We start from the raw sequence: 19330 nt of genomic DNA on the forward strand, positions 1-19330 counted from the left end.
GGAGAGAGAGCAGAGGGAGAGAGAGAGAGAATCTCAAGCAGGCTCCATGCTCAGTGCAGAGCCTGATGTGGGGCTCGATGCCACGAGGCTGGGATCACGACCTGAGCTGAGATCAAGAGTCCACACTTCACCAACTGAGCCACCCAGGCACCCCACATACAAATCTTTGTGCAAACACATGTTTTCATTTTTCTTGGGTAAATTCCTAGGAGTGGTATCACTGAGTCTTAGGATAGGTATACGTTTAACTTCGCAAAAAAACCCCAACAACAACAACAACAACAACAACAACAACAACAACAACAGAAATCCAATAATTCTTTGAAGTAATTGTACAACTTTACTTGTACCACCAACAAAGAGTGAGACTTTAGGCTCTAGATAAGGGCTCAGCAAACTTCCGTTTGCCATCTGTTTGTGTATAATCCATGAGCTAAGAAAAGTTTAAATGGCTGAGGAAAAAAAAATCGGAATAATAATACTTCACAACACTTTACAATTCTATGAAATTCAAATTTAAGTATTTATAAATAAAGTTTTATTGGCACACAACAACACTCATGTGTTTCTGTGTGGTCTGTGGCTCCTTTCTTGGTACAACGCAGCACTGTGTAGCTGCCACAGAGATCCTATGGGTTGCAAAACATATTTACCATCTGCCCCTTAGAGAGAGTTTGCTGACCCCTATTCTGCATGCTGATAAACATCTGGTATTGCTGGATTTTAAGCCATTCTTGGGGGTGTGGACTGCTATCTCCATGATTTTAATTTGCATTTCCTTGATGACCAATGATGTTGGCAGCTTACTGATTCTTCATGCATCATTTTTCGTGAAATGTCTGCTTCAGATCTTTTGCCTGTTTTAATTGGGCATCTTTTTATGTCAGTCTGTAGGATTCCTTTTTATGTGCTGGAAACAAGGGCTTTGCACCTGTGAGATCATGACCTGAGCTGAAACCAAGAGTTAGATGCTTAACCAACTGAGCCACCCAGGCGCCCCGAGGCTGTTTCTTCTTAATAGTGGCCCGGGTGTCTTATTTTAAATTGTTAGAATACTTTTATCCCATAATCATACAATTCAGATATAACAGCCTCACATATTTGGTTATAATGTTCTGTTTTGAGAATTTAAAGCACACACAGAGACAATAAGTCGTAGCTCTGCTTTCCCTCCCCACCCCCCCCCCCCACCAGCTATAACGATAATCCTGGCCTCCCCCTGACCCACCCCAACTATAACCATAATCCTCGAGTCCTCGACTTCTCTCTCACTCATGTCCAATTCATCAGCAACTGTTAATCTGCTTTCAAAATCTGTCTAGAAACTGACCACTTCTCATCACTCCATTGCTACCACCCCGTTCCAGGCTTCCACTGGCTATTTGATTTATTACAATAGCCAGAGTAAAATCCAAGATCTTTTTAGTGTCTTGTATGTTCCTACGTGGTTGGCCACAAGCTGGGCTTCTTCCTTGACCACGCTAGGCTCATGCAAACCTCAGGGCCTTTGTACTCGCCTCCCCATATCCTGAGATGCTCTTCTCCATAAAGTTACCTGGTCCTATCTTTTATCTCCTTCAGGGCTTGGTGCAAATATCCATCTTCTCAGTGAAAGCTTCCTGAACAAGTTATTTAAAATTGCAACCCAGTGCTCATTCAGCAATCCCTGTGCTCATCAGATGTCATTTAGGTGGCGGCAATGATGAGGCACAGCAGAGGTGCCTAGTGGGCAGGTCCCCGGAAAGAGAAGTGGTTATAGAAAGGGTGGGAAGAGCTAAAATCCTAGTGTCACTTATTTTTGCAATTCTGTTTAGTTGCTGGCACTGGGGGTGGCCTTAGAAAATCCTGATTCTGGGCTGTTCCTTTATTTAGATAAAACTTGGGCTTTGTCCCCTGTAAGGTGCAGACATTCCTGGGGAAGGGAACACGTAAGACCTTGCCCTTAAGCCATGGTATGAATTAAGGGACGACAGGAACAGGGGGCAGGAAAGTGCCTTCGGCGTACTCTGTGTCTTGAATTTTCACAATGATCCTTCTGGAAAGTACTCTCATCTTCATGTTATACTGAAGGAAAGGAAGCTCAGAGGTGCTGAGTAACCTCCCAGGGCCTACACGGCAGGGGCTCTCTGTTAGTTCACACAGCTGCTTTCTTTATGGATATGTGCATGCAGAAGACAGAAAATATAGACAATGGTTCTGCCATATGTAAAGATCCAACTCCGACCCACAGCACCCAGCCCAGGAGGCCAACCCACTCTCTGCACTAACCAGCCCAGGAAGTGAAACCCTTATCTCAAGCAACTTGTTCCAGAAGGCAGACAATAACCCTGTAACAATTGGTCCCAAGTGGCCAGGACTTGATTAATAACTGACAGCTTCCTTAATTTTTGTCCCCAACCTCCAACTTAGGACCACCTGGAGAATGGCAAATAGGTACTCCTAACCAATCAGATGGGGTGCCCTTTTTCTAGTTAGCCCACCTGCAGCCTCCCCTCACCAGCAGCCTCTGCTGGGAATTCCACCTGAGGCCTTTCCTTTTTTCCACTGAAAAGCTTTCTGGCTCCTCTGCCTCTGTCTCTGAGCCTGCCAGGTGCAGCGACGGTGGCTGACTCTCCCGCTGTCACAGGCTCTGAACGAACAGCCTCTGCTCGTGCTCATTTGGGTGGTCACCATGAAGTTCCACAGTGGGTTCACAGAAGCAGCTGAGTTCTGGGTACACAGTGCTTGTGGATGGTTTGGGGTGATAAAATTGTTGTTGGTTAGCGTGAAGGACTGCAGTATAGCAGCGTCTCGCAAGAAGCGGTGTTCAGTCTGGGTTCCACGGTGTCCATGGCTGGGAACTTCAGAGAGGATGCTCCCAGCAACCTGGGATGGGGGTCCTTCCCTCCCCGCTTCTGTCACCCCTGCCTGGGGGGTGGGTTGCAGGGGGAGATGCAGGAAACAGACTATTCAGTGAAGACACAGGGAATGGAGTCTCTAAAAGGCGGCTAGTTAATACCAGCCGTGCAAAAGTCTGTTGACCCTGTAGCTGTGCTCCTTTGGAGCCCTGACCGGGTGCGGCTGAGTCCTCCCCTCCTTTTGGAGGGGAAACTGAGTAACAGAGCCCACGCTGGCTGGGGAGGGCCAAGGGGTAAATGTGGACCAGGGAGGGAGACCAGGCATTTCCAATTGGACTGGAAACTCTACGGAAAAAATTACAAATGATCTCGTACCATCCCTTGGCCTCCAATTGAATTACAATTCTCTAGTAATAAAATGTTATCCTTGGTAATGGACTTAATCTTCATTTAATAACGCGACAGGAATGACTAAAATGCCCCACTTAAGAGCAAGGTGCTGTACGGAGAAAATGAAAGCAAATACTGATAATCAAGAAAGGGGAAGAGAGGCAAAAATGGAGGAGTGGAGCCCAAAGACCCTAGCGCGGGCCACTTGGTGGGTTCTGGGGGCCGGGGAGGGAGCTAGTGAGCGGATCAGGCAGCTGGAGCTGTCCCTCTGCACCTGTGTATTAACAGGAGCAGGTGCATATTCATGTGGGGGAACATGTCCTCACAGCTCATTGGTCATTGGTTGTCCCTAGCCCTGTCCTCACTGCTCCCACCCTCTGCCCTGAGAGCCTGGGCCTTTAGTACTTCCTGGGCCCCTACTGAGGGGCTATGCCAAGAGTTTTGGCAGAACTCCAAGCTGTCTTCCCCTGTGGTGTCTAACTGCTTCTCCTCAAAACACTGAATTTCTTTGCACAGCGAAAACCTACAATAGTCAAAAAAAAAAAAAAAAAAAAAAAAGAGTAACTCCCAATACACTGTGTGATCCAGGCTGTGACCCACCGTGTGACCCACAGTGATCCATGGTGTTCAGGTTCTTTTGAAGAATGGCTTGCTGCTTTTTTTTTTTTTTTTTTTTTCCATTTTGGTTTGAATAACAGGATTTTGAAACCCATCATCTATATTCCTAAGTGAACATTCAGCTATGCTTGATTTAAATCAGGGACTATTTACACATAGGATAACCTATAGGAATTTACGTCAAGGGAGAGCTGAGGCAGAAATAAAAGGCCTTCCTTGGGATGGGGCAGTATCGGGGGAAGCACGCCTCCCTGTGTCCACTTTGGTGACTCACTGACACCAGATCCCTCCTCTCCCTCCATCCACAGGGCCACACAACTCCTGCGTCTGCGCCCGTGCGAGACCATTGACCCTGTCCCCCTGCACCCTGTTATGAGCTCATTATTGTGTCCAAGCCCAAATGGGAGCGGTTTCTTCTAAGAAAATACCATTAGACCAGAAGAGGAAAGTGGATCTGAATATTAAAGAAACATTCTCCATTAGGCACAGCAAAGTATATCAGACCAACTTCCTCTCTGGCTGCTTTTTATTTCTATGCAGCATATATAAATAGCTGATGTTCAGCATGCTGTTCCATTAAAAAATAATTCTACAATGAAGTACCAGTTAAAATAATTTCAGAGATAAAGAATTATGTAATTGTCCATTACTGGCCCAGGAAGGAAAGAAATGTATTAAATGGCTGTCTTCCTCTCATGGCATCTGATTGGTTTTCTTTAGCACATTGGGTTTCTTAGTACAACGAAAACCTGTAATAACCAAAAAGAGAGGGTTACTCCCTCATGTCCCAAGAATGTTACATATGTCAATTACAATGTATCTGAACTGGACTTTGAACTTTGCAGTGGACCCAGAGTTTTAATGCACCTCTGGAAAACATGTGATTTTTTTTACTTTTTGTTTGTTCTAAGTGGAACCTTAATATACTCTATTCCAACAAACCCCTCAAAATAGAAAGCAAATCCCTTAACTTTATAAACGGAAATATTCAACAAGGGTATTTTCATTTTTCAGTGAGAAAGCTCTTTGGAGGTCGGACTTGGGTGACCTCTGCCCAGAAGCTCCTTTGTACGGCCTCGTGCCTCTGTCCTCAGTGCATCATGGGTACTGGGTTATGCTGTGTCATTCGGGTGCTTTATATCCTTGTCTCCTGCACAAAGCCATGAGTTTCTGAGGATGACCTCGTATGCCAGCCCTTGGCAGACCTGGCAGGTCGCAGGTACCATTGACTGTGATCGAAATAATGAAGGAGTGGCCCATCATATAGCACTGACCTCCTTCTGAGCACACAAGTGACTCAAACAAATAAGGTCAAAGAGCTGATTGATTTGGAACCTACACTCCTCTGGGATATGCTGGCTTTGGCCTTGTTCTAAGTTTCCTTCTCAGGGAGCTGTGGCCTTATGGTTTGTCTACGTGGTCTCTAAGGCCGACCAACCCTTGGGGGCTCAGGTAGGGTGAGGCCCAAGCACTCCCAGGGATTAGCACCCACCTTCTTATTCTGTCCTGCTTCATGCTGTGGGCCCTAATCCACTTTCCGAGTCTTGCTCTGCTCATTCAGAATGGTGACTTTTGTGTCTACATAGATCTTGGTAGCTGGCCTACCTCTGATTGTCTTTCCCCTGAGAAAGAAATACACTCTGGGTCTCAGTGCATGTGTGCCTCATGATTCTGACTCGACCTGATGCCTCTTACTGAGAAGCTACTTGTGGGGAAAGAAGAATCAGAAATTTAGGTCTTGGCCTCCCAGCTGGAACATGCATGGAGATGCCAAATTATACTCTCTAGATGTTTCTAAAAGCTCCTGCAAAACACAACTGCTTCTCTGCAATGAAGTTAAAGGTTTCACATTATGGCTTGGCATTTATTTTTACAGTTATTTTCTTTCAAACTATAAAACAACAGTTAATTAGAATTATACCATCAAAAACTCCTTACCCACCACTGTGCAGGGGCGGGGGGAAGAATTGCCAGTGCCTGGATCCTGGGTAAGCTATTCCCCTCACCTGCGCACGTTTTAAAACCACTTTCATCAAAACTTAAAAACTGTTGTCCTTGGGGCATCTGGGTGGCTCAGTCAGTTAAGCTCTCAACTTTGGCTCAGGTCACGATCTCCTGGTTCATCAGTTCGAGCCCCGTACCGGGCTCTGTGCTGACAGCTCAGAGCTTGGAGCCTGTTTCGGATTCTGTGTCTCCCTCTCTCTCTCTGGCCCTCCCCCGCTCGTGCTCTCTCTCTCTCAAAAATAAATAAGCATTAAAAACATTAAAAAAGAAGGGTGTCCTTATGACAGTAGTAAATAAACAGTGTCCACTGCTTAAATGTGGATCGTTTTTGAGGGTCAAATAACAGCCCTGAACTTCACAATGAATATGTTTCTTCATAAAAAAAAAAAAAAAAAAAAAAAAAAGATAAACTTTTGTTTTCTTCATGCCTCTTTACAGTCAGTCTCCCACGATGGTGTAATTCAAGATGCAGCTTCTAGTATTGATTTATGAAGCACTTTGATGGTTGGGGGTAAAAGGAGCCATCTCCCTCTCACTTCACACTGCATTTATACTGCCTTTCAAACTTTCTTCATGTTCTCAAACCATCCGTCCTATTTGGTAAGCACCCCAGGTCTCCGCTACCTCCTGAGCACCTCTGGGTTCTTTCTGTGGCTCTACGATGAATAGGGAAACCGGAAACTGGGCTGCCAGGTGTAAACTCCCAGCGGGTTTCAGGATGCTTCTGCTGGTGGTCTGCTTTCAGGATCTGTAACAGCATTATACACATTTATGTGCAAACGCCAAAATTCCTCCAAGCAATTAAGTTCCTGCCTTCCTTGTGCTCCCCTGCTAAGAATGCATCCTAAGGAAGGGGGAAGCCTATCACACTGTTAGATTTCTGTGTGACCCCTACTACTGGTGTTATTCACCCATGCTGTTGCCATTCAGCACATAGCACGCGCACGCTTACATTGCTATTTCTTTTGTAGGCTCATGCCCTTTTTCTTTGACCACACTGTGAGTATCTTCTGGGTGGAGACTGTATCCTCTGCCCCTTGGAATCTCCGTGATATTACCCAGAGGAGCAACTGCCACACAGTAGGCTCTCAAAGAAATGTGTGTGGTAAGTGATCAGTAGAAGTGATTCAATGGATAAAGCACCCTTTTCCCTCGTGGCTCAGGGTATCGATACAATTACTCCTTGTTTTCCTCTCACGCCGAATGTCCTCTGGCTGAGTTCGTCCTGGACGACTTTTAGGGCGTATCTGACTTCCTGGGAGAGAAAACTCACTTTTCTGCTGCAGAAAAATACACCGAGTGAGCCCTAATACAAGGTATAGGGATGCGGGCCTCCCCTAGGTCTGTCTCTTCTGTTAGGATTAAAGAGAAGGTGACCCAGTGGGCTGCTTTCACATGTCCTTACCCACCATCCGGCTGCAGCTGTGCTGGGCACGCGGCCCACACTTACCCTGGGACAGCTTTGCATCTTCACTGCCCTCACAACAGCAAGTGAAGGCTTGATGGGAGGCGCCCCCAACATCCTGTCTTCAGTGACACTGGGTATGACCCCTTTTGACAGCAGCAGCATAATGATGCTGTGACTGCTCTTGACTAGGACACAGAGATCGGGCAGCCCTACAGAGCAGATGCGAGGCCGCCTGGAGGTCTAGGGCGTGGCATGCTACTCCCCACACTGCGGAGGGGCTGGATTGCATTCTAAAAGCCTTCTTGGTTGCCAATAATTTACCCCCTTGTACTGCAGGAGGAAATGTATTCAAGTGGTGCTTTTTTATTCATAAGCCATAGCTTTTGGTAATGAGACACGATCTCTCCTGCTTTGGTCAACTTTTTGGGCTTTTTAAGAGGAGGGCCTGATGCTTGTGGTCCTGGGCTCTTCCTCTTGGGATCCTAATTCAGGGATAAGAATTTTTCTCCTTTTCTATTAAGGGAATTTTAAAAAAAGATCTAATTTTAGAGTAGTTTTAGATTCACAGCAAAATTGGAGAGTATAGAGACTTCCCATATCCCCCTGCCCGCCTTCCCCGCAGCCTTCCCCTATCACTGACATTCCTAGATCAACAGGGTGGTTTGTTTGTTACAGCTGATGACCCAACACTGATGCGTCTTTATCCGCTGAAGTCCATAGTTTATATTAGGGCTTATCCTTGGTGTTGTATCCATTGGACAAATGGATAATGACCTGTATCCATCATTACAGCATCATACAGAGTAGTTTAGCTGCTTTAAAATTCCTCTGTGCTCTGTCTATTCATCCCTAGTAAGGAAATTTTAAAACACTAGGCAGTTTTCACTGTCCCTAAATAGAATTAGAACCACTGCTTCAGCTGACAGTCTGATTCTCTTCTCTTTTTTTCAGTTTAAAGAGTTTGTTTTGGCTTGAAACCAACCAAAAAAATAACTGAATATTAATAAATGTAGACATGAAGTCAATTATTCTGGGTGCTGTGGGGTAAGGAACAATCATTCAGGGTTCTTTGTTTACTCCAATTGCTTTGTTGATGTCGTGGGGTTTTGACAAGCTCCTGCTTATCTTTGAAAGTCATGAGCTGATTTGAGGCCCTCGTAGTTAGGTCTTACCTTTGAAAATGCTTATACTTGGAAACTTTTCATAGACCGAATTAGCTAGAGAATTTGCTCGATCTTTTGGTTTCAACTGAACTGAACAACCTGCTTGCCACTGAAGAATTTCACTCTAGATTGCAAATGTGTCTGACAATGTCAAGAGAACAGTTACCTGGGGTAGAGGCGGGGGGGTGGGTGGGGTGGGTGGGGGGGTGGGGGTGGGCAGGGCCCACACACCTGAATGCGAGACAGCAGACTCATGGGAGTGCTAGGCGAGCCCGGGCTCTCTCAGGAACGCTTGTGAGCACAAACACCTGATCATTCCTTTCCCCACGTCTTTCTCTTCACCTGCAGGAGGCAATCACCTGTACACATCCTGCAATTTCATTTGGATCCTTCCAAACCCTTTCCTTAAGGCCCACGTTGAAAGTTGGGGTCACTGCTGTATTGTCCTCCCCAGAATGGGCTCTGTGACAGCTGCACTGTTCCTGCATTCTTGTCTCCAGCCTCCTGTACCACTTTGCATAAAGTGGAAAACGCTGGGGATTCCTTTTTGGTCCTAATTATCTTTGAACTCCCAGCTGAAACTCCTTGGCTTCTCCCAGATGTCTTTGTTATTCTTTATACCTTTCCTTCTGCAACACTCTTCTGATCTGGGGCCCTGTCCTGGGCCCTTCTTCTCCTACTCTGAACATTCTCCTGGGGTGGCATCCCCTCCCCCAGGGCCTGTTGCTTCCCAGACAATGCCCACCGGCTTCTCATGGGTGACTCACCTTCAACACATTCCAAGCGCAACTCATTGTTCTTTCACTCCGCCTCTCTCTTCCTCCTAAGTCCCCTATTGGGGGGGGTGCCATTGCCATATTGCCCGAGAGAGAAATCTAAGATTTCACCAAGACTCGCCCCACCCCCCCGCCCGCCGCCCCTCCTTTCCACCACCTCCTGGGTCCCCAGATTTGGTGGATTCTACTTTGCCTATATCTCGATCGCCTCTGGCCCTTCCTCTTTGTTGTTACTACACCGGCCTGCATTCACTTCTTCACCTCTCTTGACTGGACCATTGCAACCTTCTCCAGCTGGCTGTTTACCAGTGTGGTGCAGTGAAGCCAGACTGCTGGGTTGGAATCCTGGGCTCCAGAGGTTGTGTGAATCTGGAATGGGATTAGTGTTTTTAGACCGTGTGATCTCGTGTTACTATTTAGTTTACAATTTAGAGTATGGGTATCACAGGGAGGAGTGGTTCTGCTAAATATAGAATTCAGAGATTGTGCCAATTTATGGAGTCTTCACCAGGTGCTAAGCTCTATGCCAAGTAAGTTTACATACTTTTTTTTTTTCAACTAATTTCAATTAATCCTGTCAGTAAGCATGTGGCATCAGGATTATTACTGATACGGAAACTGCAGCCCTCACCTACGGTCGCATAGCTGGTAAATGGGTACGTTGGGATTTCAAACAAAATTTCTGTCTGACTCCAATGCCATGTTCTTAAACACCATGCATCTTTTAGTGGATCATAAGTATATCCCCAAGTTTTGAGAGTATTCATAAAAAGACTTACATATTCCAGTGACACAATCACAGTAGTTGACATCTAGCTTGAGTCCAGTTTCAGAGCCAGTACTAATCATCTGTATAAACATGAATGGGTTTGCAAGTCGTTATGGACTGAGCGGTGTCCCCTCAAAAGTCATATGTTGAAGCTGTGTTTCTGAGCGTGACTGTCTGGAGACAGGGTTTTTAGGAGTAAAGTTAAAGGCGGTCATAAGGGTGGCACCCTAATCCAATAGGGTTGGTGTCCTCATAAGAGGAAGGGAGACCAGTGCCCTCTCTTGCCATGACAGAGCATTCGAGAAGGCAGCCATCTGCAAGCCACGAAGGGAGACTTCCACAGACACCAAATTCTGCTGGATGTTGAACCTGGAATTTCCAGCCTCTGCAAACTGTGAGAAAATTAATTTCTGTGGTGTAAGCCACCTTGTCTGTGGTGTTATCGCAGCCAGAGCTGACTACGACCCAAGTCAAAGAAAGCAGCTTTGGCTGAGTGCTCTGACCTTCCGGTGTTTTGACAGGTCAAAGAACAGCTTGAATTCTGGGAATGAAATCTGGCTTCATGTAAACAATGCCAGTGTCAAGCCTGTAAAACTGTAGTTAATGAATTAAACAGTAGAATGATACAGAAGTTGTGACTAAAATACCATAAGGGCATGACATCCCCTTCCAAGGCTGTAAGGAAGTGTGACGCTTCTGTGACTTTAGGAAAGTGAAGGTGTAGTCAGGTTATCTGGGACTTCTACTGACTTTCAGAGTCACGCTCCTACGGGAAGCTGGGGCAAAAGGAAGGCAGCGAGTTGACGAGGATGTGCTGCAGACAGCCACGAACCTCAAGTCTACTGCACAACTCAATGGCTATCTTGGCCACTGTATGCATTACCATGAATTAAGGGGGGGGGGGAATAACCCAGGGGCGCCTGGGTGGCTCAGTCGGTTAAGCATCCGACTTCAGCTCAGGTCATGATCTCACAGTCCGTGGGTTCGAGCCCCGTGTCGGGCTCTGCGCTGACAGCTCAGAGCCTGGAGCCTGCTTCAGATTCTATGTCTCCCTCTCTCTCTGCCCCTCCCCTGCTCACACTCTGTCTCTGTCTCAAAAATAAATAAACATGAACAAAAATTATTACAAAAAAGAAAAAAAAATCCCAGCCATTTATTTGAAAACAAACAAACAAAAAAACAAGTGATCAAAACCCTACAGTGGAGAATATTCCACGTTTCTGTGACTATACCAAGCGCCTCCTCTTGGAGCAACTGAACACTTGGACTGAGGTCATTCTGGTTTGTACTAACAGCCGGGTGCAGAGGGAAATCAGCAAATGCCCCAAAGGGATCGCTTCCCTGGTGAAAGGTGTATTCCTGGCACAGAAGTACCAATCATACAAAAACAGAACAGGAAACAGTTGAATACAGCAAAAAACATAAATCCTACCCACCACTGAGAATTGGAAAATTGAGTAACAATCTGGAAAAGGAATAGTATCAAATGAGTAGCTGGGTCGTACATGACGGCTCTGCCCCAACAGGTATGTGGTGAACAAGGTTCACATCAGAGTCAACAAAAGCTGTGGAAGAAAAGACAGTGGCATCTACTATATGATAACCCCATGAGCTCAGTGGTGGAAAAATCCGCTCGGACAATGGTGAATGTAGCTTTCCTTGCTCAAGGTGTTTGGATAAATATTCTGATCCTACCTTCAGTTTTGTCGACTGTGTTTTCATCGGTGTAGACCCAGGGCCCTACCACTGGAGACTAGAAACGTCTGTGTTGCTTGGGATAGAGATCAGAGATAAGAACTGGTGGCCTGTGGACTGCATCAGGCACATAGGTTGTGTTTTATTAATTTGAGCCAATGCTTAAAAATAAGTAGGCGTCAGATGAAAATGGGCATTTTCATCTTGTTTCGGAAATTCAGAAGACCTGGCAACAGTGGGCCTGAGTTCTCACAAGGCAACAGTGGGATGAAGCTAGGACACGACTGTCCCTTGTAGTCAGAGCGTGGCCTGTCTCTGAAACCTCCTTCTGAATTGTGCCCCTCCCCCTACCTCTCATTCATAAGTTGAAGCCCTAACGCCCAAAGAGCCTATATTTGGAGACAGGGCATTTAAGGAGGTTCTTAAGGTTAAATGAGGTCATAGTGTGGGTCTCTAATCTGATTTTTCCATCTCCCCTGTGTACAGGTGTACAGAAGAAAGGCCATGTGAGGACACAGCAAGAAGGTGGCCATCTGCGAGCCAGGAAGAGAGGTCTAAAGGAAACAAAATCTGCTGGACCTCAGACTTGGACTTCCAGCCTCCAGAACCGTGAGAAAATAAATGGCTGTTGTTTGGTACTTGTTATGGCGGTTCAAGCCTACTCACATACAGCTCATGCTCTGGAGAACAGAGTTCTCTGAGAACTCCTCCCCATGGTCCACCCTACACACCTGACATATGCCCACTTCTCCGAGACCATTCCCTCCCCTTTCCTGCTCCACTGCTCTAGCTCTGACCCCAGGATCCCTTCTGGATCTGTGGCCTGCTAACTGGAACCTCCATCTTATCTCCACACCGTTGCTGCACCCTCTTAAAATCCAGCCACCCCATGCCTGAAAGAATGCTCCATCTAAAGGTTACAATGGAATTACATCCCTCTTATTGTTAAGCCCTCACGGGTCACATTGGCTCCCAGACTCTAGTGCTCTTAGCACAATGTGGGGTGCTAAGTCCTGTGCAAGAAACAAAGCCCAGGTCATTGGCACGGACCCAGGGGGGCATCAGCATGCATCAAAGCACCCATGAAGTCCTGTGGACTGTAACAAAGTGCCAAACAAGAGATGCAAATAGAATTCAATATGGACATGAGTGAGTTAAACATTTATTCCCATGGAGGACTGTGGGCATGTCTCCTGGAGGAGATATCAACATGGAAGATGGGACAGCCTTGGACCAGGGAGCATGGAGTAAGGAAGGGCCCTGAAGTGCATGTGTCCTTCCTGAGCCTGTGAGTTCTCTGATGCACATTCCGGAATAAGTAAATGGGGTCTGCAAGCAAGATAAATGGCTACTCAACACAATAGCAGCAAAACAAACATTTGAAGACATGCTTTTGATTCAAAGTTTTCCAGCTAAATCCATTCTAAATCCTAACAAAACCAAGAACCTTTCTCAGTTTAACTCAAATCTATACAAAATCTGATAAACCATGTCAACCTGATGCAACAGTATATGTTTTAATGTTGACATCTTTGGGTGACAGATACAATGTATTTTTCCCCCAAAGGGTGAGTAGTTTGGTTCAACACCATTTTCAATATGAGGTTGATATACAAGTTACATTAGGCTATGAGACAATATCTTTAAAGAGGATAGGCATTCAATATGTGTTACTAGAAGTTAGTTCTTTGGCGCACATCAACCCCTTCATTAGATAGATCTCCCAGTTTCTCTTCAAAGAATCATAAGCTTATTCATTTTTATATATATCAGACAAGCTCTGCTTCACCTATCCTTTTATTTTTTAAAAAATTTGTTCAACTGCACATTCACATTAAAACATTACATTGCCACAACCCTAGACCTTATTTTATTCTTCTCTTATTTCTTGCGACCACAATCCTCTCCTTTTTGAGTTATCTTAATCTGATGCATTTACAAATTTTGGCTTGAGCAATTTCAAATCAATTTCCTTCCAGACAAATAAGTGGGTGGGAGCATGCTTTAAGCACTTGCATTTCTGAAAATCTATTTTACCCTCATACACAAACAACAGTTTAATGAGATATGAAATTCTAAGATTACAATTCCATATTTTCGGAACTCTGGAAACGCTGCTCTGTCATATTGTAGAAGTTAGCACTGTTGATGAGAACTCTGCTTCTGATGTGGTCCTTTTCCCTGTTCAGGTAACCTGCTTGCTTGTTTAGTTTTTTCTTCTCTGTTTCTCTCTCACCAACCACGCCCCCCCCCCCATTTCATTTTATTTTAGAATTCAGATATCTCACCAGGATACAGCAGCTAGGGCTGTGTTGTTTTAACTTGTTTTAACTAGTCATTCTTGCAGTAAGTGAGCTCTTTCAAATTGAAGACTTAATTGGTTCTCTAAATGTTAAAAAGGCCACCTTCATTTATAACCAGGTATCTTAAGTCATGGAATGGGTTCTTTTCCTATGCATAACAGAGCACAGAAGTAAACAGTTTTTTTTCTTTATTATCTCATAAAATTTGGGTCAAAAGCCCACATATTAATTACATTTTTTGCCTTACAACTTATTTTTTAAAGCAGTTTATTTATTTAGGGGTACCTGGGTGGCTCAGTTGGTTAAGCACCTGACTTCAGCTCAGGTCATGATCTAGCAGTTCGTGAGTTCAAGCCCCCCATGGGGCTCTGTGCTGACTGCTCAGAGCCTGGAGCCTGCTTCAGATTCTGTCTCCCTCTCTCTTTGCCCCTCCCTTGCTTGTACTCTGTCTCTCTCTCTCAGAAACTAAATAAACATACATTATTTTAAAAATTTTATTTATTTATTTTGAGAGAGAGAGGTAGAGAGAACACGAGCAGGGGAGGGGCAGAGGAAAGAGAGAGAGAGAGAGAGAGAGAGAGAGAGAGAGAGAGAGAGAAGGAGGGAGGGAGAGAGAATCCCAAGCAAGCTCTGCTCTAACGCGGGGTTGAACTCACAAAGGGTGAGATCATGACTTGAGCTGAAACCAAGATTCAAGGTTTAACCAACTGAGCCACCCAAGCGCCCCTTGCCTTAACATTTAAAAGGCGTCAAGCCGCATCAGGAATTCATGATTTTTTAAAAATTTTAAAGGATTTATTTATTTTTATTCTCCAGTAGAGTACATAGAAAATGCTTTCCGGGTGTTAACTTGGAGAAGCTATGCTTGCTACAGCTAAAGCTTTGAGAAAATCCTAGCAAACCGTGTAGTAGTTTGTTCCTTTAAAACGCTGGTGACTTGGTGCCCGCTTTCTTGCAGGCAGTTAGCACCACGCACAGCTCTCGGGGAGCCTGCCACGCTATTCTGCTTCTGGTTCTGAAAGAGAAGCAAACGTTCCGAGAGCACTAGGGCTGCAATTACTCAATGAAATAGAAGTGCCACATCTTCAGCTGTTGAAGTTACTTCTACAAGCCACACCCACCGACAACTCTGCCCTAATTCTGCGATTGGAATAAAGGTTTGCGGTCACGCTAAAAGGCCTTCCAGTCTCCTGCCATTTGTGTTCCTAAAACAAAGTGCAGCGTGACTACACCGTTGCAGGAAATGAGATGCTCGCGTTAGCCATCCCTGTGGATCACAGGCCGGGGAAGTAAATCAATTGAGGGGGGAAAATTCCCAGAGAAGCTCATTAATTAGTAATAAATGGGCAAATGGCCCAAATCACAAGGTGTGGAAGGCAGCTAAGGCCGGCAGTGTGTTCTCGGCCAAATCACGGATGTAAATACTGTCGGTGTAAAAGTCGACCTAGCGACGATTTCAGCCCGACCACCCGCCCCGCGCACGTCTGCGACCGTAGCCCACCGGGTGCGGAAGGACCCGGGCCCCGCGCCCGGCCGGGGCGGGGCGCGCGCCGACGACACCTACCCAGCAGCAGGAGCCGGTGCGTCTGCTGCAGGTCGCGCTTCTGCTCGCGGAGCATGCGGTCGATGTTCCTGCTGACCTTCCTCGCCTCCCGCTCCGCCTCGCGCTCCTCCGCGCGTAGCTGCTCCGGCCGCCGTCGCCGCTCCTTCTTCGGGGCGGCTTTGGGCCGCGTGCACGCCGGGCTCTCGCCGGCGCCCCGAGGGAGCGGGGTCTGGGCCGCGCCTCCCCCTAGCCGGGTCGGGGCCGAGGCCGGGGTCGGGGCCGGCACTGGGCCGGGCCGCGCGTCCTCCGCAGGCGCTTCCGAGGCGGCGTGGGGGACGTCCTCCGGGTCCCCGAAGAGCAGCGGCCGCAGACTGTAGCACAGACCCATGTGGGCGCGAGGGCGCGGGGCGCTCGGGGCTCAGGCCGGGGCCCCCGCGGAGGGGCGGGAGGGGGCTGCACCCGCACCCGGCGCGGCGCTACCGCCCGCAGGCTGCGGGCTGGGGGTGCGGCGGGCACGGGCCGAGGGCCACGGCCCCTCACTGTCCCGGAGGGCCATTTTGCATTTTCCGCCGGGTGCAGGGGGTGGCAGCCGCCCGGGCTGGAGATCACCTGATAACGCGGCGAGCCCGCCGCGCCGACGGGCCTCCACGAGCCCGGCCCCCGTTACCGTAAATACCGCCTTCCGGGCCGTCCCCCGTTACCGTAAAAGCCGCCACCGGGGCCGGCCCCCCGTTACCGTAAATACCGCCGCCAGGGCCGACCCTCGTTACCGTAAGTACTGCAGCCGTGCTGGTTCCACCGTAAATCCTACCGCCTGGTCCACTCTGATTACGGTAAATATCGCCGCCTTGGCCCGGCCCCCGAGACGGCAGGCACCGCCTCGCGCTCGGGACTTCGATACCGTAAATACGGTTGCCCGAGTCCGGCGTGCAGCTGCGGACAGTGCCGCAGTGGCGGTGGTGGTGCCGTCACCACCCAGAGCTGCCATTGCAGCACTTAAAATCTGGGATAGTGGTAAAAGAGAACGGGAAGCCGGAGAAAGGGATGGAGATGCCAGCTTTCAGATCTTGAACTGCCGGATGTATTCCCTGCAGAGATTGCCGCACCTTGCCTCGCCTTTTTCTGCTCACTTACATTTTACACGCATGCAGACATGTCTACACACTTTTGGTCCTTACCGTAATTCTATTATGGCTTTGGTGTCGACAAAATCTCCAAATCAGGAGGTCCGTGACATCATTTTTAACAACTACACTTAAGAAAACACTGAAAAGGAGAACATGTAATTGTCATATGCTATTTTTATTTGCTAAGATGAGTTATGAAATTGCACTCTGTATACTATTTGTTGATCCACAGTATAGGGCAGAGAGGAGCAGAGGCACATCCAGACGGAGTGCCCTTTCTCCAGGCCTCCTATGGCTACAACCTCCCAGAAATCCCCAGTTTCCATTGTTTCCCCTTTAATATCCATCATCTTATAGATCGTTTGCAACGGATGAAGATTTCTGTTAGCTTTTAAGAACTCTGCTATAATATGTGGTCCTTAATTTCTAGCAAAATGACATGAAATATTACAACTGATGGTTAAATATATCTAATATAAATCCCGTTAATACAGCAGATTGGTCTGCTAAATGCGACACAGCATGTAACAAGTGTATGCTGTACCAATTGGCACTCGGTGTAAATATTACATTTGATTAAGTTTTTAAAGCAGGAAATTGGGAGATCTAGATTCCCATTTATTTCAAGGCCCCATTAATAACAAATGTATATACCATGTAATGTTTTGGATCTAACAACCCCCCAATTTCCCCAAAATTGGCTGCATTTTAGATCTTTGAGTAGAAGAAAGAGGCTATAGAAAATCTAACTTGAGAAAACAAAAAAAAAAATTTATCTCTGTCGTTCTCACTACTCCTTCACTGACCCATCCTCCCTGTTATCCATCCACTTATTTAGTATTTAGCAAGCATTGACAATATGCTAGGCATTCTGGTTCGTATCTGGTGAGGCAAAAGACATGGGTCCTTGTGTTTATACACTAGTGAGGTAGAAATATGTTCAATCACATCCACACACAACTTAATACATTTATTATACATTTCAAATTATGCAAATGCTGTCAAGGGAAAGAACAGGGTTCTCTAAGAAGTTATAAGGCCCAGTTTAAATTGGGAAGGGAGGCCAAGAAAAGGAAAACCCTGATTCAAAGTGATACATGCACCCTTATGTTTACAGCAGCATTGTTTACCATGGCCAAGATATGGAAGCAACCCAAGTGTCCATCAATAGATGAATAAAGAAGTTGTAATAGATATATACATATATATTATATAGTAATACAGTATAATATATGGTATTCCATTATGTATGTATACATATATATTTTCATACTTTATATCATATATGTATCTTGATTTTAGCTTACGTTGCGATCTCGTGGATCATGGGATTGAGCCCCGTGTTGGGCTCTGTGCTGACATTTAGAATCTGCTTGGGATGTTCTCTCTCTCTTTCAAAATAAACAAAACCAAAATACTTTGAAAAAAAAAAACTTTTATTTTTTCTCAACATTAGGAATCAAAAGGCCAAATGCAGCTTTTTTTTTTTTTTCCCACTCTTCTTTTCCTTTGGTCCTCTTTTAAAAATTCAAATTATGGGACACCAGGGTGGCTCAGTCAGTTAAGCATCCAACTCTCAATTTCAGCTCAGGTCATGATCTCATGGTTCATGAGATTGAGCCCCACATTGGGCTCTGTGCTGACAGCACAGAGTCTGCTTGGGATGTTCTCTTTCTCTCAAACAAACAAATAAAATACTTAAAAAAAAAAAAGCGCCCCTTCACTTTTCCTCAGCATTAGGAATCAAAAGGCCAAATACATTTTTTTCCACTCTTTTCCTTTGGTCCTCTTATAAAAACTCAGATTATGGGGCTCCTGTGTGGATCAGTCAGTTAAGTGTCTGACTGTTGATTTTGGCTCAGGTCATGATCTCAGGGTTTGTGAGTTCGAGCCCCCCCCACCTCCCCCAGGCCATGGGACTCTGTGCTGATAGTGTGGACTCTGTTTGGGATTCTTTCTTCCCCTCTAACTCTGCCCCTCCCCCACTCATTCTCTCTCAGTCTCTCAAAAGAAACTTTAGGGTGCCTGGGTAGCTCAGCTGGTTAAGCGTCTGACTTTGGCTCAGGTCATGATCTCATGGTTTGTGGGTTTGAGCCCCACACCAAGCTCTCTGCTGTCAGCACAGAGCCTACTTCAGATCCTCTGTCTCCTTCTCTCTCTGCCCCTCCCCTTCTTCTGCTCTCATTCTCAAAAATAAACATTCAAATTAAAAATAAACTTCAAGAAAAATAATACTACACACACACACACACACACACACACACACACACACACACACTGGAATATTACTCAGCCATAAAAAATAAGGAGATCTTGCCATTCACAACATGGATAGACCTAGTGAAATAAATCAGAGAAAGACTAATACCATATGATTTCACTCATATGTGGAACTTAAGAAAACAAATGAACAAAGAAGAAAAGAGACAAGCAAAAAACCAGACTCTTAAATACAGAGAACACACTGGGGCATAGTAGAGAGGATGATGGTGGGGATGGGTGAAATAGGTGAGGGGGATTGAAGAATAAACTTACCATGATGAGCACGGATAATGTATACAATTGTTAAAGCATTATATTGTACGCCTGAAACCAATATGACAGTGTTTCTTTTCTTTCTTTCTTTTTTTTTTTTTTCTTTTAAAGTAGGCTCCACGGCCAATGCAGAACCCAACATGGGACTTGAACTCACGGCCC

At 46.1% G+C, this 19330-nt stretch overlaps 1 protein-coding gene across 1 annotated transcript in view; it reads right to left on the bottom strand.

Moving 5' to 3' along the window:
* Nucleotides 1-15894, bottom strand: part of GNAL (G protein subunit alpha L) — a 150242-nt gene extending 134348 nt beyond the window's left edge. Inside the window, exon 1 of the mRNA XM_042911764.1 lies at nt 15528-15894. Within this exon, the coding sequence (XP_042767698.1) occupies nt 15528-15894 (367 nt within the window). The remainder of the gene's footprint in view (nt 1-15527) is intronic.
* Between the last annotated feature and the right edge of the window lie 3436 nt (nt 15895-19330).

This window comes from Panthera leo, chromosome D3 (assembly GCF_018350215.1).
Source record: "Panthera leo isolate Ple1 chromosome D3, P.leo_Ple1_pat1.1, whole genome shotgun sequence".
Classification (NCBI taxonomy): Eukaryota; Metazoa; Chordata; class Mammalia; order Carnivora; family Felidae; genus Panthera; species Panthera leo.